The sequence below is a fragment of the Corvus hawaiiensis genome, chromosome 20, assembly GCF_020740725.1.
Source record: "Corvus hawaiiensis isolate bCorHaw1 chromosome 20, bCorHaw1.pri.cur, whole genome shotgun sequence".
Classification (NCBI taxonomy): domain Eukaryota; kingdom Metazoa; phylum Chordata; class Aves; order Passeriformes; family Corvidae; genus Corvus; species Corvus hawaiiensis.
In genome coordinates, this window is record NC_063232.1 from 950897 (window position 1) to 968903 (window position 18007).

Consider the following 18007-nt stretch of genomic DNA (forward strand, 5'->3'; position numbering starts at 1 on the left):
CAACCTCTCCGGGTGTTTTCATCAATTCTGATCTGCCTGTTGTTAATTTAGAACGATGGTGTCCTCTGGGGAGTGACTTGTTTTTCCTACCCCTGATTCAGCTCCACACTTGTGAATTTTAAGTGCATGTGCATATATAAATGAGTGTCTGTATTTATCCAGATCCTGCCAGTGCACGTTTTGCAATAATTCTCCTTGGATGCTCTTGCTTTCTCCTGCAGTCGATTTTTTTGAATGACATGGAACTGATAATGGATGTGGTTTCAGTGTGATCAGGCTGACTCGTCTCATTCCACCTCTCCTGCTTTTGAGCAAGAATGTGAGGACTTGCTGTGTCTATTTTAGATTCCGTCATGAAAGGAATAATTGAGATTGAGATTCTTAGTCACTCAATGCGGAAGGTCAGGGAATTAATGCTGTGTTACACCAGACCATTCATTTACTGGGCCTCCTTTTTTTTTCCCCTTAACTGTCTGTAGAGGAAAACAAATGTGGCTCAGAGAAGGTAACGCATCTTCAACGCCGTGCACAGCCCCAGCCTCTGATAATATACACTGTTTATCTTTATTTTGGGGGTGTTCCAGGGTAGTTTTATCATCATAATTGATTAGTGGCGACAGGGAGAAAAAAATCCAGGAGTAACAGGAAGAAATGATTCCAGTGAATCCATTGACTCAGTGGTAGCATTGATCTACTTCTGGGAATTATTTATAGGAGGAGATTCATAGTTAATAATATTAGTTTGGACTTTGGGAGCAGTTTATCAGAGGCTCTTAAAGGCCTTTGGTAAAAATTAATCAGGGAGAGAAATAAGGTAGACGGCCTGGTTTTGGGAGAGGGAAGGAAATGGGATTTCTGGCATAATGCCATCCATCCCAGGGCAAGAGACAACACAAGGAGTAACTTGGGGTGCTTGGATATGTCCAAGCACAGGAATGAGAGGCTGGATTTCCAGCTGCTGTATCAGACAGCAGAGCTGGGGAAAGGTCTTTGGAAAATTCCCCATTAACCCCCTCCTTGAGATGAAGCCAAGGTGCCCACAGGACAGTCACCCCCACCAGATCCAGCAGGGAGAGCTGCCCAGGGACAGCACAAACCCTCCTCTTCCCCTGCCTCTCCTCCCCGCTTTGTTTTTGGCTTTAACTTAATTGATCTGTATCCTGCAATCCTACCCGCAGGAGGAATGACACATCTGAAAAAAGCAGGAGGATTTGTTTAAAGTGAGCTGCTTGGGTTTTTTGCTGTGTGTATATATAGAGTTGCCTGGAAGTAGTAAATAGAATTAAACACTATGGTTCTGAAAAACAAAATTCTCAGGGCTGTCTGTTGATTTCAAAGCTGATGAAAACAAAGCAGGCTTTGAAATCTTTCCTTGCAGAGCTTCCCCCTCCTCCCTTATCATATGATAGATGGGCCTGATAATATTTGGGTTTTATTCTTCTTTTGAAACAGTTGAAAAAACGCTGTTTTCTCAGTTAAGATGAAAATCACGATGTTTTTAATAAGGTCAGTGTAATGTCTTCATTAGCAAATGCTGAAATAATTTGATGCAGATCTGGAACTTGACAGGAAAAAAACTACAATGTCTACCCAAAATATAGAGCCACATTTGCACCAGGTGTGAATCAGTACTGCTTCCCTAAAATTACTGGTTCTGGGATAACCAATTCCGGTTTAGGGACTGGCTGCTGTGTATTTAAGTAACTCCCTCCTGCACAGCCAGACTCAGTGGGTTTTGTTTGTTTTCCTGCCTGGCCCTGGGCTGCTGTGAGCCCCAGGGCTGGGCAGTGCTCATGGGTGTTGGGTTTGGTGGTTTCCTTTCAGGTGATGGAACAGGTGGAAACAAAGAGAGGGGCTGGCAGCATGGGAGGAGGTGTAGAGCTCACCACAAAGAAACACGGGTGGATGTTAATGGATGGACAGCCTGAAATGGAATCAAAAATATCCAACCCACCAAGTCTGTGAACTTTTGCCTACAAATATCACAACCAAAGCTGCTGAGTGCTCTGCACTTTAAAGCCTCTGTTATGGATCCCAGGGACACATAGGAAGTCTTTGCCCAGCTTTATAGAGATGTGGATGGTACCTGGACAACCCTGACCAGCCTGACACCACAGACCCCGAAGAGATCTCTTCAATCCCCTGTGCTGTTTCTCCTCCGGGGCAGGGGGGGCACAGCCCCTTTCCTGGTGGGGCTCTGTGGGGTGCTGCAGGCGCTGGCATAATGCCCAAGGCAGAGATGCACCAAGACCAATTGTTTGCAATGACATATTCTGCATTTTAAATGATCTTTGACTTCCTGGCAGCTCCCCAGCGTGTCACCCCCTGGAATTGTATCTAAATAACGTTTGTCAGGTGAAGCCACAGCTGGGCAGCAGGCAAAGCCCTGCTCCTCACCAGGGACCTCCGAAACCCACCGGCCGATCAATCTCCACAACCTGCTAAATGATAGATGGAATGTAATATAGGTCATTATTTCTTCCCTATGCGTGAAAATGAATTATTCAGTAAAGGTTTAGATCCTTTTTATTATGACACTGAATTTATAGAGCATACAAAACATAAATGCAGATTTCTACAGCCCCAGATAGATGAACTCGATCTCCAGGCAGCGTGAGGTGGGTGCAGCCCCTCGGCATCACTGCAGAGCAAAGATGGGATGTCCAAGGCACATGGCTGCAGCCTGGGGGATTGGGACCTGCTACCTTCCTTACCTGGCACAGCATTCCCAATCCATGCCCAGCTGGATTAGGAGCCCAAGATCTCTTTGTTTCAGAAGTCAGGCTCTCAGGACCTATGTATCTTCAAGGAGATTTGGGGTCTCATGTTGCTTTGGCCTTATAAATGCTGATCTTAACAAACTCTGCATCTCAGTCTCTGATATGAAACAGGAGTTGTAAAAATTGAAGGGAAATCGGTGAGGCTAAAACCTGCTAATGAAAGTAGAGTAGGTGCTGTGTGAGTACATGGACAGATGTGATCGTCCTGCATTCGTCTGTCCTGCGGAGCCGCCGTGGAGGATCTGGGCTGGTCTGAATCAATAGCATTAACTTTCCTTGTTATTGGACTAAATGCTCCAACTTTTAATTGTGCAGCTGGGGAGAACGTTATCCCTGGCCGGCAGTTACAGATGTCAGCTTTGCAGTTCATTAGCTACTTCCCAAATTCCACTGGGAGTTTGGATTTTTAGCATGAACATTAGAGGCTGGTGAGGAGGAGAGCAGAGGGCAAGCATGCAAACTCTCAGCGGGCTGGAGGAAAATCTGGGATTGGGGCTGGAACGGCACCTTTGGCGCTGGGTGCTGTTGACTGCTGCCAAAGGAACAGGACAGCGGGTCCTGGTTTGTCACCCGTGGGCTTCAGGGTGTCCCCAGAGCATCCCTGCTGCCGTGAGTTTGGCTTCTGCTGTGACAGCAGAGTGCTGAGAAAGAGCAAAACCAACTGAACAGATTGAAACTGGTCACCCCCCTGAACCCAGCCTGGGCTCTGGGGGAGGTGGAGAGAGAACGTACTGATAAAGTCTTCCCAAAGCCATTTGACCTGTAACGTTCACTGACGGAGGGGATAACAGTGGAGATTTCCTTTTAATATATAGCAATCCAAATTTCTTTCTGAGCCATAAGCAGCTGTACTGAAGTTCCTTCTGTCCATCAGCAAAATCTGTCTTGTGCTTGTTCTGGAACCCCTTTAAAATTCTGCACCGCTGCCAGAGAGATTAAAGGGGTAATATAACCCCAGGAACCGCTTTCCCAACTCGTAATTTCCCGGTGATTATTACGAGAAATAGCTGAGATCTAAAGGAGGCTCAAAGGGGGGAGAAAAAGACTGTTCCTTAATCCCCCCATCCGCTTCCTTTGCACATTGGTGCTGCTCACCCTGCTGGGGTAGGGCCAGGTCAGCCCCTTTTTCCTGCCCACTCTGGAGGAGCAGAACCTGCCCCACTGCTGAGCCAGAGTTCAGCACTTCATGGCAAAACAAACCCAATAAAGGGAATTATATCCCATTTTACAGTGGTCAGCAGCACAGCATGAAGAGGAGTGTTTCTCCAGTGGGCTTGACCTCCCAGCCCTGCACACATCCACATTCCCACCTTGTTCATTAGTCCCTGCTGGAAAGTACATCCACATACTTCCCCAGCCCCAGTAAAAAATACTATAATCCCTGAGCTGGAAATAGTTGGTAACCCCAAAATAGCTCTTGCAGGCTTGGCTGCTGAGCTGGGAGGTCTTTGGTTGGGAGACACTCGGTGCTGGGCAAGCAGAGGAATTCAAAATCCATGGATGTCTCTGAAAATGTAGGGCAACGTGGCTCAGTCCCACTGGGCGGGCGGCCCATCCTCCCGCCAGCGCTCCTTAATTTAGGCGAACCTGATTGCTTTCACCTTAGATAATTACACCAATACCTGGCAGCCCCATCCCGCCGCTCCTGCCTGACACTGCAAAGCACTGGCCAAACGCCGAGTGGGAAATGCGGGAGCCGAGGGGAAACGCTGGCCGGGCAGTGCCTGTGGGGCCGAGGGGTTCAGTGGCGCTGGTGGAGCCTTGGGATGTGGGGACAACAGGAAACAGGGACACGGGGATGCTGAAGCCCTGGAATGCAGGGGCAGTGGGATGTGAAGGAGCCCCGGGAGTTGGCGAGACAGGGACCGGGGGCCGCGGGGGTGCAGCAGCCGCAGGATGAGGGAGCACCGGGCCCCAGCCGCCCTTCTCTGAGCAGCCCTACAAAGCTGCAGTTTAAACCCGGGGTGCTCGCAGGGTCCAGGCGGTGCCAAGGGCAGCGTGGGTGCGATGCCCAGGCTTGGTGAAGGCATAAATGACACCTCTCAGTAACGCCTGAATTCTTCCCGAGACCCTAAAATTTAATTCTCCTTTCCTGGACACCTAGCAGGCACTTTCCAGCCCGTGGAATTCTTCCCTGCCGCCCGCCTGCGTGCGCGGGGTGGCGGGCCGGCAGAGGACAGCCGCAAGAGCCACCCGTCGGTGGGGTCGGTGGGGTCGGTGGGGTCGGGGCCCCGGGCGGGCAGCCCCGGTGTCACGGACACGCGTGAGGGGCGGCCGCGCGCGGGGAGGGCGCGGTGACGTCACGGTGACGTCACACAGGGCCACGCGCCGGCGGAGGCTCCGCCCCCGTGAGGGAGGGGCGGGATGGAGGGAGGGGAGGATGGCGGCGGGGGGAGGGAGCGCCGGCGCGGCGCTGAGCTAAGCCGATCCCACGTGTGACGGATCTGGCTGCTGCCCCAGCGCCTCTCCAGTGAGATCCTCCGGTAGCGGAGGGAGGAGGAGGAGGAGGAGGAGGAGGAGGGGGGAAGGGAAAAAGGGGCAAAGCAAGCGGAGCGAACCGAGCCGGAGCCGGGCCGGGGGGGGCGGGTTGGGCGGGCGGGGGGGGTTCTCTCAGGGGCTCTCGCTCGGCGCGGCCATGGAGGCGGACGGGAGCCAGGCTACCTCGGGGAGCCCCGGAGAGGCGCAGCACGACCCCGGGTAAGTCGGCGGGGCGGCGGGGGCGCGGAGCGCGGCGGCGAGGGGCGGTCAGGCGGGCCCGCCCCGCTCCGCGCCGCTCCGCTCCGCGCCCCTCCGCCCCGCCGGGAGCTGCCCCGTCAAAATGGCCGATCCCGCACCGGCGCTCAACTCCGCTCTGCTCTCTCCCTCCAGCAAGATGTTCATCGGCGGCCTCAGCTGGCAAACCTCACCAGGTAACCCCCGCCCGCCGCCCCCTCCCCACGCGTGTCCCGCCCCGCGTGGGCCGCGTCCCGCCGCGCCGGGCCCTGCCCGCGCCCCCCCATCCCTGACCCTCCTCTCCCTCTCTGCTCTCTCTCCGCAGACAGCCTTAGAGACTATTTTAGCAAATTCGGAGAAATTAGGGAGTGTATGGTCATGCGGGACCCCACCACCAAGCGCTCCAGGTAAAACCGCCGCCCACCGCGCTCGGGCTGACAAACTTCGCGAGTTGCCGTCGGGGCGGGTGGACCCGCGCCCCCCAATCCCACCCCAAAATCCCACCCCCGCATCCCACCCCACTCGTGGGGCGCTGCGGGAGGGCTCTCCCCGCCCGCATCCCTCCAGCCCGGAGCAGGAAACAAAGCGGCCGGTGGAGCCGGAGAGGGGCCGGGGGTCGGGGCCGGCCGCCCCCTGCACCCGGAGGCTTCGGGGGAGTGGAGAGGAAGGGGGGGGGACGCAGCGGTTTATTTTTATGACTTCTCCCTTTGGCTCTAATTCTCATCACCGCCCCCCCCCCCCCCCCCCCCCCCCCGCCATCCCCTCGCTCTTTGTCTCTCGCAGAGGCTTCGGGTTCGTTACGTTCGCGGATCCGGCGAGTGTAGACAAAGTCCTGGCTCAGCCGCACCACGAGCTGGACTCCAAGACGGTAGGTGCTGCGTGAGGCTGCCCGGCCGCCCTTCCCGGCACGGCGGGGACGCGACCCGGGCGCTCCGAGCCCTGCTCGGGCCGGTGTCGCGGGCGGTGTCAGGCTGTCATTGAACCGGGACCTTGCATGGCTCGGCTTTTCCTTTATATTTTTTCTAGACTTTGCCTTTAAACTTACCGAAAGCGGTAACTTTTTTTTATTTATTTTTTTTTTCCGAAATCCGAATTCGCCCGTACCGACCGCTGGCTCCTCCCCCGGCCTTATATTTTATTGAGCGGTGACATTGAAAAAGCTGTGGAGTAAAATCCAACTTTTTTTTTGGTGTTGGGCTGCGGAATGCTTCCTGCAGGGAACTTTGTGCTTCTTTTGATTGATTATTTATGTATTGGTGAGCGCGTTTCAAGGTGGGAGTGACTTATTGTCAAACCGTGAAAGCTGCTGCTCGTGTCATTTCCCAAAGTCATTTTTTGGAGAGGTCTCCTCACCTGTGATGGCAGGGCCCCTGCGAAATGCACGCGGTAATTTATGGGAAGCTCTGCAAGAGCTGGAGAGTGGATGTGGTAGAGAAGCACAAGTCCTGATGTGTTGTTGTTTCTCCAGAGCTTTTTTGCTGCGCTCAGTATCCAGTGCATAGCATAAGGAAAAAAATGCTTATGAGATTCAGCTGATCTATTTTATTTTTTTAAAATAAACATTACATTTCTTTTTTTTTTTTTAAAACAATTTCACACTTGAGTTTACCCCCTGCCCCGATATGGTGTTTTCAGTGTTGGGTCAAACAAAAGGTAGTGGGCAAGTGCAGCTCTGGGCCCTGTTTCCTCCCTGTGATCAAGGCCATGCAAAAAGATGAAGTTTTGTGCCTCCTACTTTGTTGTAGTTTTCAGCTTCGGCAAAGCTGGGAGGGGAGGGGGGAAGGACACTGGTAGAGGTCATCAGAGCTCTGGTGCTGCTGGCTCTGGAGGGGGCTGTGTTTTGGGAAGGGAAGGCTCGTGCTGGTGGAACTGCAGAGACCTTCTGCTGGACAGATCGAGCGTGGTCCTTGCTGTCACTGGGGTTTATAGTCTGTGTTCTGGGGCTTGAGGGTTTTATTTTAACCTGAGCGTGGTGGTAGGAGCAATCCTGTCTCGATGCTGCAACATCTCATGGGTGCCTGTGTGTGCGAGATTATAGTTAAATGAAGAAAAGGAGAAGCAGGGAGCAAACATGAGGATATGATTTTTTAAAAATGTAATTTATGGAAACAAAAAGCCCAAAGCTCTTGTAGAAGCAGGTGGAATCTAGTGTTTTAATTTGACCTACAGATTCTGCTGGGCTTGCCTGAACACGAAGCCCATGCTTTCACATGCCTTAATAATTTGATTTTAGGTTTAATCAGATATGGTAAGATAACTGATTCAGCCGTGCTCCTGAAATTAAACTCACCAGACTTTTCATGTACAGCTATATTCTCTATGTGTTTTTAAAGATAAATTTAGATAAGAAGAACAAAGGCAAACAGTATCTTGAACGAGGGTTTGAAAAAAAAAACATGGGAGGACACCCTGTCATATTTCTGACTATAATTAGGTCCTCCCCCAGCTTTTTTCTTGTATCACAGTCTAGTCCCTGCAATGTATAATTTGCTCTTCTCTGGGGGAGGGGTGAAGAGCTTCACCAGGGCAAATCTGCCTCGGTTTTGGTTGTGTGATAATGGTTGAATCAATCCAAATACAAAATTGACCTTAGAATCAGTAATGCAGCTTAAAAGTAAAGCACAGAGCCAGGCAGGTCCTTTCAGGCGTGTATTTGTAGAGTATTGTAGTAACTGTTGTGCAGTATAACAAGGCATTTGACTCTGTTTCAACGTTCAGCACAGGAGGCAGATCGGTTGGGTATTGGCATGGAAACGTCGCTCTTGTTTACAGTTACGTTAAAAGCTTTGTTTAGGTAATGGCCATTCATATCAGAAATAGTATTATAGTCATTTCCTAGAGGACTTGTAGATACAGTAAGTAGAATTGTACCTAACTAACTAATTTTTTTTTTTTGGTAGAACTTTTTTTTTTTCTTTTTGGTTTTTTGTTCTTGTTTTTTGGTTGTTTTTCTTTTTGGTTGTTGTTTAAATAGTTGACAGGGTTATGCAAAAGGTATGGATTTGCCACGTTCATTGCTAGTGTTTCTCTTCAAAGGCTAATGGTGTTTATCCAAAAGGTTTTGGGAAGGAAAATTCCGTTCTTTTAGAAAATCTGTCGCTGTGGTGCAAAGGACTCCATGCTCTTTGAATTGACCTTCAAAAATGAATGTGTTGCTTTGGAGTTTAATGGCCTTCCCAGCTTTTTACCAGCAGGACTTTGCAGTGATGTCCCTCTGGTGGGCCTGGTGTTCTTTGGTGGGAAAACGTGTAGTTTTGGAGCAAATACAGAAACGTGCATATTTTTCCACCTTTGGGTATCGCTGTGGAAAATCCGTACCTGTTGTATTTCCCCAGTAGACAAATGCCTAGTCAGTGCTGAATATATCTGTAGATAATGTTAATCTCTATGAAAAGGTTAGCTTTCTAGATAAATAATTTTACTTTCTATGCTTTTTGAACAATAAAGTGGCATATAATCGCTCATTTCTCAGGTGTGTCCTAAAAAAGATACGATACTTGTATCTGATGGAGGCAAATCAGTTTATCAGTTGCACATCAAACATCTGTGATATTTCCCATTTTGACAAATTAATCGAGCAAAACTGGTTTTTAGGAGAGGTTATTTAGCAGTGACAGGAATATTTATCACCACAGGAATAACAATACCAAATGGAAACATCTCCTCTTCTTCATCAGGGTTTGCCTGGGGAGGGAGGAACACAATAAAAGCCAAATCCAAACTCTAAAAGAAAGCTTGTCCTCCTGAATATGCTTAACACAATCAGCATTAGTGGCATCAGTTGGTTATACAGGCAAGGACAACGCTGAAAGCAGTTGCAGGTTGTACGGTTTAGGTAGGATCTAGTACTTTTAAAAACATCCTTTTCCAGACCCTTTATGTAGAAGATGTCTGTGTGCAGGTGCTGCCTGAGAAACAGAAGTGAAACCAGCAGCACACAGGCGTTTTACTGTGATTTAGAGGGGGCACTTGTTAAAAGATCTGATGTTTTTGTTTACATCCAGCCTCCTGCCTGTGTGCTCCCTCCAAACACCACTGGGTACCATTTCTTTGCATCTGCGGTGGTGTCTTTTTGGTTTCAAGTAATTTTGAATGGGAGAGGAGTCCCTTTTTAGAGATGACCTATGTGGAAGTTGTGTGTGAGGGTGCAGAATGAGCGTTTTGGAATGCAGAGGGGATGCGCTAATTCATGCAGCGCAAGGGGAGCCAACGCTGCATCTTAAAACAGGGCGGGGGGTAAAGCAAGGATTTTTTTCCCCCTTTCTTTTTGTCTCTGTTGATGTGCTTCATTCATGGATAGTTCAAATAACTCCTTAATGGAAAACCTTTTTTAAGAAGTTGTTTTCTTCTGGTTTAAGTGCCTGTATATTTTACATACACGAAACTCGTTTGTAACTTGCTTTCCTCCCTTCCCACCCCATCCCAGAAATTCCTCTTTGGAGTTTTCCATTGATCACATATTTTCTTTGAGAGTGAGTAAATCAGATCAGTTTGGCATATTATTATGAAGGAGATCTAGTCCTTCAAGTGTTTTCAGTTTTAATAATTGAAATGGGAATAATTTTACTTTGGTTTTGACTTTCCTTTTTTATGTGGTGTTGCTTGTCAGTTAAAGCAGAAAAAAGTAACCCCCAACCCAGCTGCAGGAAGGTGCAGGTGTCAAAGCCACCAAGTTAAGATGTTGGTCAGGAATGCTGGCCCTCTTTCTGTGCAACATCCAGAGCATGCAGATAATCCTCTACATGCAGTTTTGGTGGTAGAGGCGGCACCCAGAGACTGATCCAGAGCTCCCTGAGCACCCACAGGGATTGCTGCCCAGATGATGATGGAGGAGAAGTGCAGAAGAGATGTTTTATTCCTCTCTTTCCATTTCCCTGCCCCTGCCAAACTCCCTAGACAAACCCAGACTGTGACCTATAGTTTCCAGAGTAGCTCTGAATGACCCGGTGTGCTGAATTACAAGCCTGAGAAATGAGGGATTAATAATTCAGTGATTTAAAATCAAAATAATATAAAATGACAACCAAAGCTATCCTGTTGATTTCCCCTTTCTTTTTCCTCAGATTGACCCTAAAGTTGCGTTTCCCCGACGAGCACAGCCCAAGGTAAGTAGGAGGATCGATAATAGGATTTTAGGCACACAGAGAGTCATTGTTGCCTGGCAGTTTGGGTTTCAGCCGGGGAATTGGCAATGAAAGCTTTTAAAGCCGAGTGCTGCTCTCGGGGGGATCAGTCTGTGGCTGTGGCCCAGGAGGCTGCTCTGTGTCCGTGCAGAGCTGGTCAGTCGGGCTGGACGGCAGGACCGGTGCCGGAGCTGCTGCCGCAGCCCCGCACAGCTGCTCTGTGCAGGGTGTTGTGCCTGGTGTTTATGAAGAGTGTTTGGATTAAGTGCAAGCTTCAGGCTTGTTTTGAGCTGAGCTTTTAGTTCTGTGGTTGTGATGGATGGGGGATATATCTCTGCCTTCATTGTTTGCAAATTTTCTTTTGTATAACTCGAGAGATGTGTGCGGAGTTGTGTGTAAGCCTTGGATGGCAAGTTTCTGATGAGGCTCTGGGGGCCTCAGGGTGTTGTTCTGCAAGAGCAGGGGAACAGTGAGATGTGAGCGTCCAGCTGGTCAGGCTGGCTGGAGCAGTGGCCTCTGGCGATGGTGTTGGCCAGTCCTCGCAGTGGCGCGGCGATGGTGTAGGGACACAGATGCTGCTGCCTGTGCGCTCCCTCCAAATGCCACTGGGTGCCATTTCTCCTGGAGGAGCTGCCTGTGGAATACAAGTGGCTGTTGCTCTTTAGGTTGTGCCTAATGAAAACAAATCAGTCTCAAAGCCGAACTTGCAGCGTGTGAATTTTGAAAGCCAGAGGCTGAAAGAAAACTTTTGTAGTTGACTTTTTTTAATTTGTTTTTGAGAGTCTATTGGAAAAACTTAATTTAACTGATGTATGGCACTTGTGTACACACTTGTCATCTTGGGCTACTTCAGTCTTCAGGTAAAAATGGGAGGAAAAGGCTGCAAAGTTGTAGATGCAAGTCAGTAAGGAAAAGTGGTTTTAAGTTGGTGGTGGGAAACTAGCTGACCAACTGCCTGAACTGTTACTGCATACAGCCCCTCATGAAAGCAAGCAGTGTAACTGTGTGTGTTGAACCATGATGTTAAATATTGCACAAAACAGGCATCTAGGAAAAACCCTGTGCCATTTAAAACTCCTAGGCAATAGCACTGGAGAGGTGCTAGGGAGTTCTTTAAAAGAAAAAAAAAAAGAGAGCAAACCCCAATAGCCTGCTCACAGAATTTAAAACCAGACTAATGTGGGCAAATGTTTAGAGGTTCTTTTCTTCCTAGGACATATCTAATAACTCACTGGTGAATAATAGCGTGCCTGGCTTGCTTCTGCACTGAGCAAAGAGTTTATAGCATGTGGGGCTTGTGGCTTCTGGCTTCTGGATTATGTTGTTGGATGGATGCCGTCTGTAATATACAATTGAAAGTTACCAGGATTTTGATCTTGTGCTTGATGTCCCTATCTCCCTTCCCAATACCTTTTAAAGGTTAATTGGCATTTTAAACTGTCTTCAGTGCCAGTTTCTACTGTTTCTACAGTATTATTTGGAGAAGTCTGTAATGCTTACAACAGAGCCGTTAAGCTATCCCATATGATTTCTTCTCTAACAATTAAAAAAACCAGGACATGTTTTACATCGAGGATACTAGCGAGTTAAATTTTTGTGTTAAAGAATGCAAAATCAGGTCGTATTGACAAAGGAGATTTTGTTTTTCTACACGTAGGGTTTTTTTTCCCTTGGTTTTTGGTAATAGACATCTTTCAAGTGTGGGGCAAATGCTGGAATGGACGTCAAATTCCACTCTTAGCAGGAGCTCGCTCTCTCTGGAGAGGTCAGCAGTGTCTGTTGCTACTTTTTGCACATTTGTCCTTTCTAAAGTGTTGGGATTTCTACGGGGCACTTAAAAAAAATCTGAAGATTGAAAACAGCCTAATTTGGAGACTGGAGAAAATCAGATGCAATAAAGAGCAGATTTTACATCAATTATGATGTATTATTCTGGCAAGCATTTCATAATCTGGATATTTTGTTTTCTGTTTTTTTAATTAGATGCTGAATTAAGGTTTTGGACTTTAGTTGTTCATTTATCCCAGTTGAATAGCGAATGCTCAGCGTTAAAATGTGACTGTACTTTAGTCTAATTAACTAGCTAATGCTTGGGTCTGTGGAGATTAATGGCATTTAATGAAATGTCTCTGTCTCTCTCTAGGTGCAAGGGGAGAATTTGTTTTTTGTTTTGGTTTTTTTTTTCCCCTGAGTAATCTTCCTTCCTGGTATGTTTAGCAAAATGGGGATTTGTTTTGTTTTTTTTCTTTTCCTGTGATTTTCCTGGCACTGATGGGGGCTGAGGTGGAAGCAAGGCTGGGGGTGCATTCCCCCTTCTCGGGCTTCCTTCCATCCATCCCTGTCCTTCCTTGAGGAGCCCTTTTTCCCCTCCTCAGCACGATTAACTCCTCAGTGGGCACATCTGAGCTTTGCCACTGCCTTTGCCACCCCCTGTGCCCGTGCTGCTCCTGCGGGGTCACACTCACTTGTTCCTTCCCCTCCTGATCCACGGTAATTGCCCAGCCCTGCCCTTTCAAACCCCAGCCCTGTAAAACGCTTTCTTTCGGGCTTTTTAAACCCCATCTCCGTGGTTTGACACCTCTCTGGTGATGCAAATTGGTTCCTGAGCAAGCAGTGGCAGGTTGTAACAGCCCAGCATTCTTCCCTGATTTCCTTAGAATGACCCTCACAGAAAATCCTCGCTGATTGCCTCCAGTGGATTACCGGGATGTGTAATCCTGCTCTCCTTGGGAAGGCCAGGACGACTTGAAGCCATTGTTTTAGGAAATTTGCTGCAGGGTTTAACTCGTTGGGATTCTGGTGAATATATATCTCCTTCCTTGGGGCTGCTGTTCCTTGATAAAAATCTGTCTTGCTTCCAAGTGCTGGAAGGCACTCTGTAAAAGGAGATCATTTATAGCTCTGCTGACTTAAAAAATCCTTAAAAAGCAACAGTGATGGGGCGCCAGTAGTTTTGTACCCCCTTTTGAATATTGAAGACTGCAGTAATTTGGCTTTTTACTGTACGTAGCCTGCCATTCCTGATGTTACCTGCTCTGTTAGGTTGGAGAAGCCTTATCCAATTTAACATGTTCATTAGATATTTTCAAACGTAAGCAATTTCCTCCCTCACGCCTCTGCCTTAGGGATTTATTTAAAAAACAAAACAAACCTGAAGAGCGAAAGGACAGCAGCCTCGGTCAATGAAGTAGCTCCTTGGCCATGAAAATGTCCTTGGTTTAGGAATTTGGATGCTTTGTTGTGCAGAGCCATGTATGAAACAGAGGCAGGTAAAACTTCAGCCAGAGTTTACAGTTAGTGAGGCTGCCCAGGGAGGTGTATTTTGTGCTCAGGTTCCTCCAGGGTGGGACTGAGGTGCTCGTTCTTCCTGCACTTACTACAGGGGCATAATGTGTGTGGTTGGGAATTGCTCCCAGTCCAACAAGCTGGAGCTGTTTGTAGTAAGGTGTGTGGCATAATGAGCACTGCGGATGTGCCCTGCTGGCTGTGGTCTGGAGCCTTCCTGGAATAAAACAGGGTAGCTGCTGCTGCTGGAGCTGCTCCCGTGGATCACTAGTGTGGGCTGGCACCAGGTGCGGAGTGTCTGGTGTCCTTTCTGCTGGTGACCCTGAGAGCAGGTGGCCACTGCTTATTTTAATTTGGGGTTTAGTCTGTGTGGATTGGGTATAGAACACTGGTGGCCATTTGGTCACAAAACAGCAGAAGGACTTCATTGGGTGAGGGAGGTATTTTGTTTGATAATGGGCTGGGGATGCAGGGCACCGATGTCTTTATTAGATGTGTTATTGTCATAGAGGTCAGTGCAGGACTGTCGTGGCCCCTCTGTGCCCCAGCCAGTCCCTGTTACCCGCGTGGTGCTGGCCATGCCCGTGGCCAGCCTGGTTTCCTGTCTGGGCTGGGCACGTGGGCTCCGAGCAGTTGTGCACATCTGGTCCTTCTTCTTGGGCAAGAAGCAGTGTCAACAACTCTCCTTTCATGTGAGACGCTGCTGGTTAAAGCCATGTGAAGCTGCCTGTTCCAGAGCAGCAAATGGAGGGCATGCCCTTTTGGAATAACACCCAGGCCAACCTAGGATTTTTTTTAAAGCTAACCAGTGGATTTAGATGTCTGATTCCAATTAAGTTAACTGTGGGTGGGGTGTCTGCGTCCCTTGGCTGTCTGATAAGCCTCAGACAGAGTAGCAGGGAGAGATTTTATTCCAAAGCAAATGATGGACCTTGAAAATCAAGAGTTCTGTTTGTTTCCTCCCCTGCTTCTGCCTGTAAACTCCTCCAGGTTAGTCCTACTACTTCCCATCTTGTTTTAGATACTAGGTAGACTTTGAAGTTTCTTTTTTTTTCCCCAAAAGAATGTGAACTGGACACAGTAGCAGAACTCAGGATTCTTCCTTCCCTGGCACCCTTCCTTCCCCACCAGCCTGTAAAGAGCGGCAAGGTCAGACCTTTTTTCCCCGATGATTTTTTTTTTTTTTTTTTTTTAAATTCTTTCTAGATTCCCCTGCATTTGCAGGTCTGGGTGGAGTAAGAGAGGAAGTATTTCCTTCTCTTGGCATCAGGCATTGATGTGTAGCTTGATAATAATTGTGGTATCATCTGTGTGCAGAGTAGTATGAAGTCCTTCCCAGATGGTGTAGGATATTTCTTTGGGTGGTCCACAGCCATTGTTTGGGTGTCTTGCTCAACTAACCTTGATGTGAATCCCTTGTCCAGGGTAAGCTGCTCCTAGAATTTGCTTCCCTCTGGCATTGGATGGTCCAGTGGAAAAGTTTCAGAGTCTGAGTCTTGGCTGATGAACCCAGCTCCGGGTAGTGGAGGATCAGGGTTTGAAACCCCTTGTCCTTGGGCTGGGGTTTGTGCTCTCTGCGGTGCGGCTGAGGCGGAGGATGATCTGTGTCCTTGGATGCTGCAGCCAGAGGAAAACGGGGTTGTGCAGGGCCTTCTGTGGAGTGCAGTGAGTTCTGTCAGAAACAAGAGCTGAACTGGATTTTTGTAACTGTTGTTTTTTGGAGATGTAAACATTTATTTCTTCTCCCCAATCACTCAGGTAGATTGTTCATGTTGTCCTGAATCCCCACAGACTGTCTTGTACTTGTTAAAATGTCTGTATTTCCATTCTCATTGCCTAAGGACGTCTTTCATGTTAAGAATAGTCCTAATGTACTTTCCTTCCCTTTGGCATACTGCTAACTAAAAATTAAAATTGAACACTGTCTAACATGGGACTTTTTTAAAAGGAGGTTCTACTTTTTTTCTGTTTTCCTGTATTGTTGGATTATTTTTAATGGTGTCTACCAGGTGACTTTTGTGCACTTGTATATGCCAGGAAAGGTTCCGAGGTAGGGAGGTCAGGGAAATGGAAGGAGAGCAGCATGCTGACACCCCTGTGCATCCCTCTCTGCTTCCAGATTGAGTACATCTCCTCTGCAAAGTGCTGAGCCTTTATCAGCCCGGGGGTAGGTCTACTAATGACTGATCTAAAACCATCAAATTCATTTATTTGTCACTGCCAGTGACAGGCCAGTTAATGCTAATGGATTCTTTTTTTAGCCTGTTGACTCTGGTGATAGTCTCATAAATGTTGTGAAACCCAAAGCATTAAGGGAACTTGGAACTTATTTTTAGAGGAGAGCTACTGAAACAGGGTGAGGTGGGGTGTGTGCATCAAGATGCATATTGTGCTGAGAAGGGAAAAAGAACAATTCTGGTTCATTAAGCTGTACTTTGAGTCTTTGCTGTTCCCAATAGTTACTTGACTTTTCAGTTGTATTTTAGTGTTCTCTTTCAACACATTTTGGGTCATGCTATAAAGTGAAGCTGTAAATAGTCAGTCATCTTAGGGAAAAATGATTTGTTTCAGAAAATGGTTCATCTCAGGGCCTGAATCTTCTCTCCCCCTATTGTGTGAAAGCACTTAAGCATATACTTAAGTTGGCATAAGCATGTGGGTAAGTGCTTTGCTGAATCAGCATGGACACAAAGCACGTTATTAAATGCTTTGTTGAACTGTGAAGCCTGTAGCAGAAAAAGATTAAAAGATTACTTTGTGTATTTGACAGTACTTTGTATATGGTCAGTTCCATCGCTTCTCCTTCAGAGATAGGCAGTTTCATCTCTATCATATTCCCCCCCTCCACCACAGGATCTCACTCACAAGAAAATACTAATCTGCTGTTTCCTCAAAAAACTGATTACAAGGTCAGTGTAGCATCAGACTTTAAAAAAAAAAATCATTGTTGAAGCTTAATTTAGTCTTTAGCCCTGAAATCACACATTCTGTTTGCCTTAGTCACTGGAATAATTCTGTAATAATTCTAGTCTTCAACATGGCCTATGATTTTTACAATATTATTGCTGTAGAAATTGTGGTTTGCTGAGTAATTTGAAAGTTACCGTGAATCTTTGTAGTCAGATCAGCATGCGGTATTAATAAGTTACTTGTAAACTTTGGCATTTTACTACTCTCCTGTTGAAAGTATTTCTTCTATTTTTTGAGTGCAGAGAAAATCTGAAGAATGTTGGGAAGTTGTTCTCCCCTGCTCAGTCATTCCCTGTGCCGGGACTTCAGCAGCTGGGTATATTGTTGTGACTGAGTAGGCTTAAATTAAGATTGTACTTTGGCAACTTTGTATTATAAAGAAGGACCCTGCTAAGGCTTATGCAATTCTGCACGAGGAATAGTCCCAGAGAGCTCAGCGAGCACAGTGAAATGCAGACAAGGCTCCTTAATATGTTGGTGAAGTGTACGTGGCAGGAAGGGTGAAGGAAAAGAGGTATTGACAGCAGCAGAAAGCATCGCTGCCTCTGCCCTGCCCTCCCCCAGCAAAGACTTGCATTAATTTCCCATTGACTCTGATGTACAATAGGGAAGAGGTTTCAAGCTGACTGAAGGGGCAAAGGTCCAAGAAAACTACTGTAGCAAGAACTGATGCAGAGTGACAGTAATGAGGTGGCCTGGCAGGTGGGAGGGAAAAATGGTGGGGTGGGGGAAAGAAACTAATATCTGGTGAATTAAGTAGTTCCCAGGGTTTGAAGTTGTTAAGTCCCCTTGGTTTTATTTTCCTTCTTGTGTGCGACACAGCTCTGAGATGGGGCTGAGCACGTGGGTCCTGGTGCAGCTCCAGTCCTCCTGGCTCAGGGCTGGGTCCCTGGGAGTGCTGGCGTGGCCCAGAGGGTACAGAATTCTTCTGTAGTGCTCCCAAACCTGTGCTGTGCTGTTTTAATCAGTGTTTCAGTATTCCTGACTCAGAGCTCATCTTTATGTTGTTCTGTGGGTCAGTTTTGCATCAAAGAGAAGGTGAGGAGCACAGGGTGAAGAAGTGTTTTGAAGTTTTGATTTATTTAAAATAGGAGCTGTGAAGTGCCGACAAGACTTTAAGCTTCTTGAATGCTGGTG

At 47.6% G+C, this 18007-nt stretch overlaps 1 protein-coding gene across 16 annotated transcripts in view; it reads left to right on the forward strand.

Annotated features, from left to right (window-relative positions):
• Positions 1-5385: 5385 nt before the first annotated feature.
• MSI2 (musashi RNA binding protein 2) overlaps positions 5386-18007 on the forward strand; it is a 213110-nt gene continuing 200488 nt past the window's right edge. For 10 of the 16 annotated variants that reach the window (XM_048324649.1, XM_048324651.1, XM_048324655.1 and 7 more), the window contains exons 1-6: positions 5386-5477; positions 5649-5689; positions 5818-5899; positions 6276-6360; positions 8216-8263; positions 10556-10597. In XM_048324649.1, coding sequence (XP_048180606.1) covers positions 5416-5477; positions 5649-5689; positions 5818-5899; positions 6276-6360; positions 8216-8263; positions 10556-10597 — 360 coding nt within the window. In that variant the 5' untranslated portion in view covers positions 5386-5415. Of the gene's footprint in view, positions 5478-5648; positions 5690-5817; positions 5900-6275; positions 6361-8210; positions 8264-10555; positions 10598-18007 lie in introns of those variants that run through there. The other 6 variants (XM_048324654.1, XM_048324657.1, XM_048324659.1 and 3 more) reach the window with 2 other exon arrangements.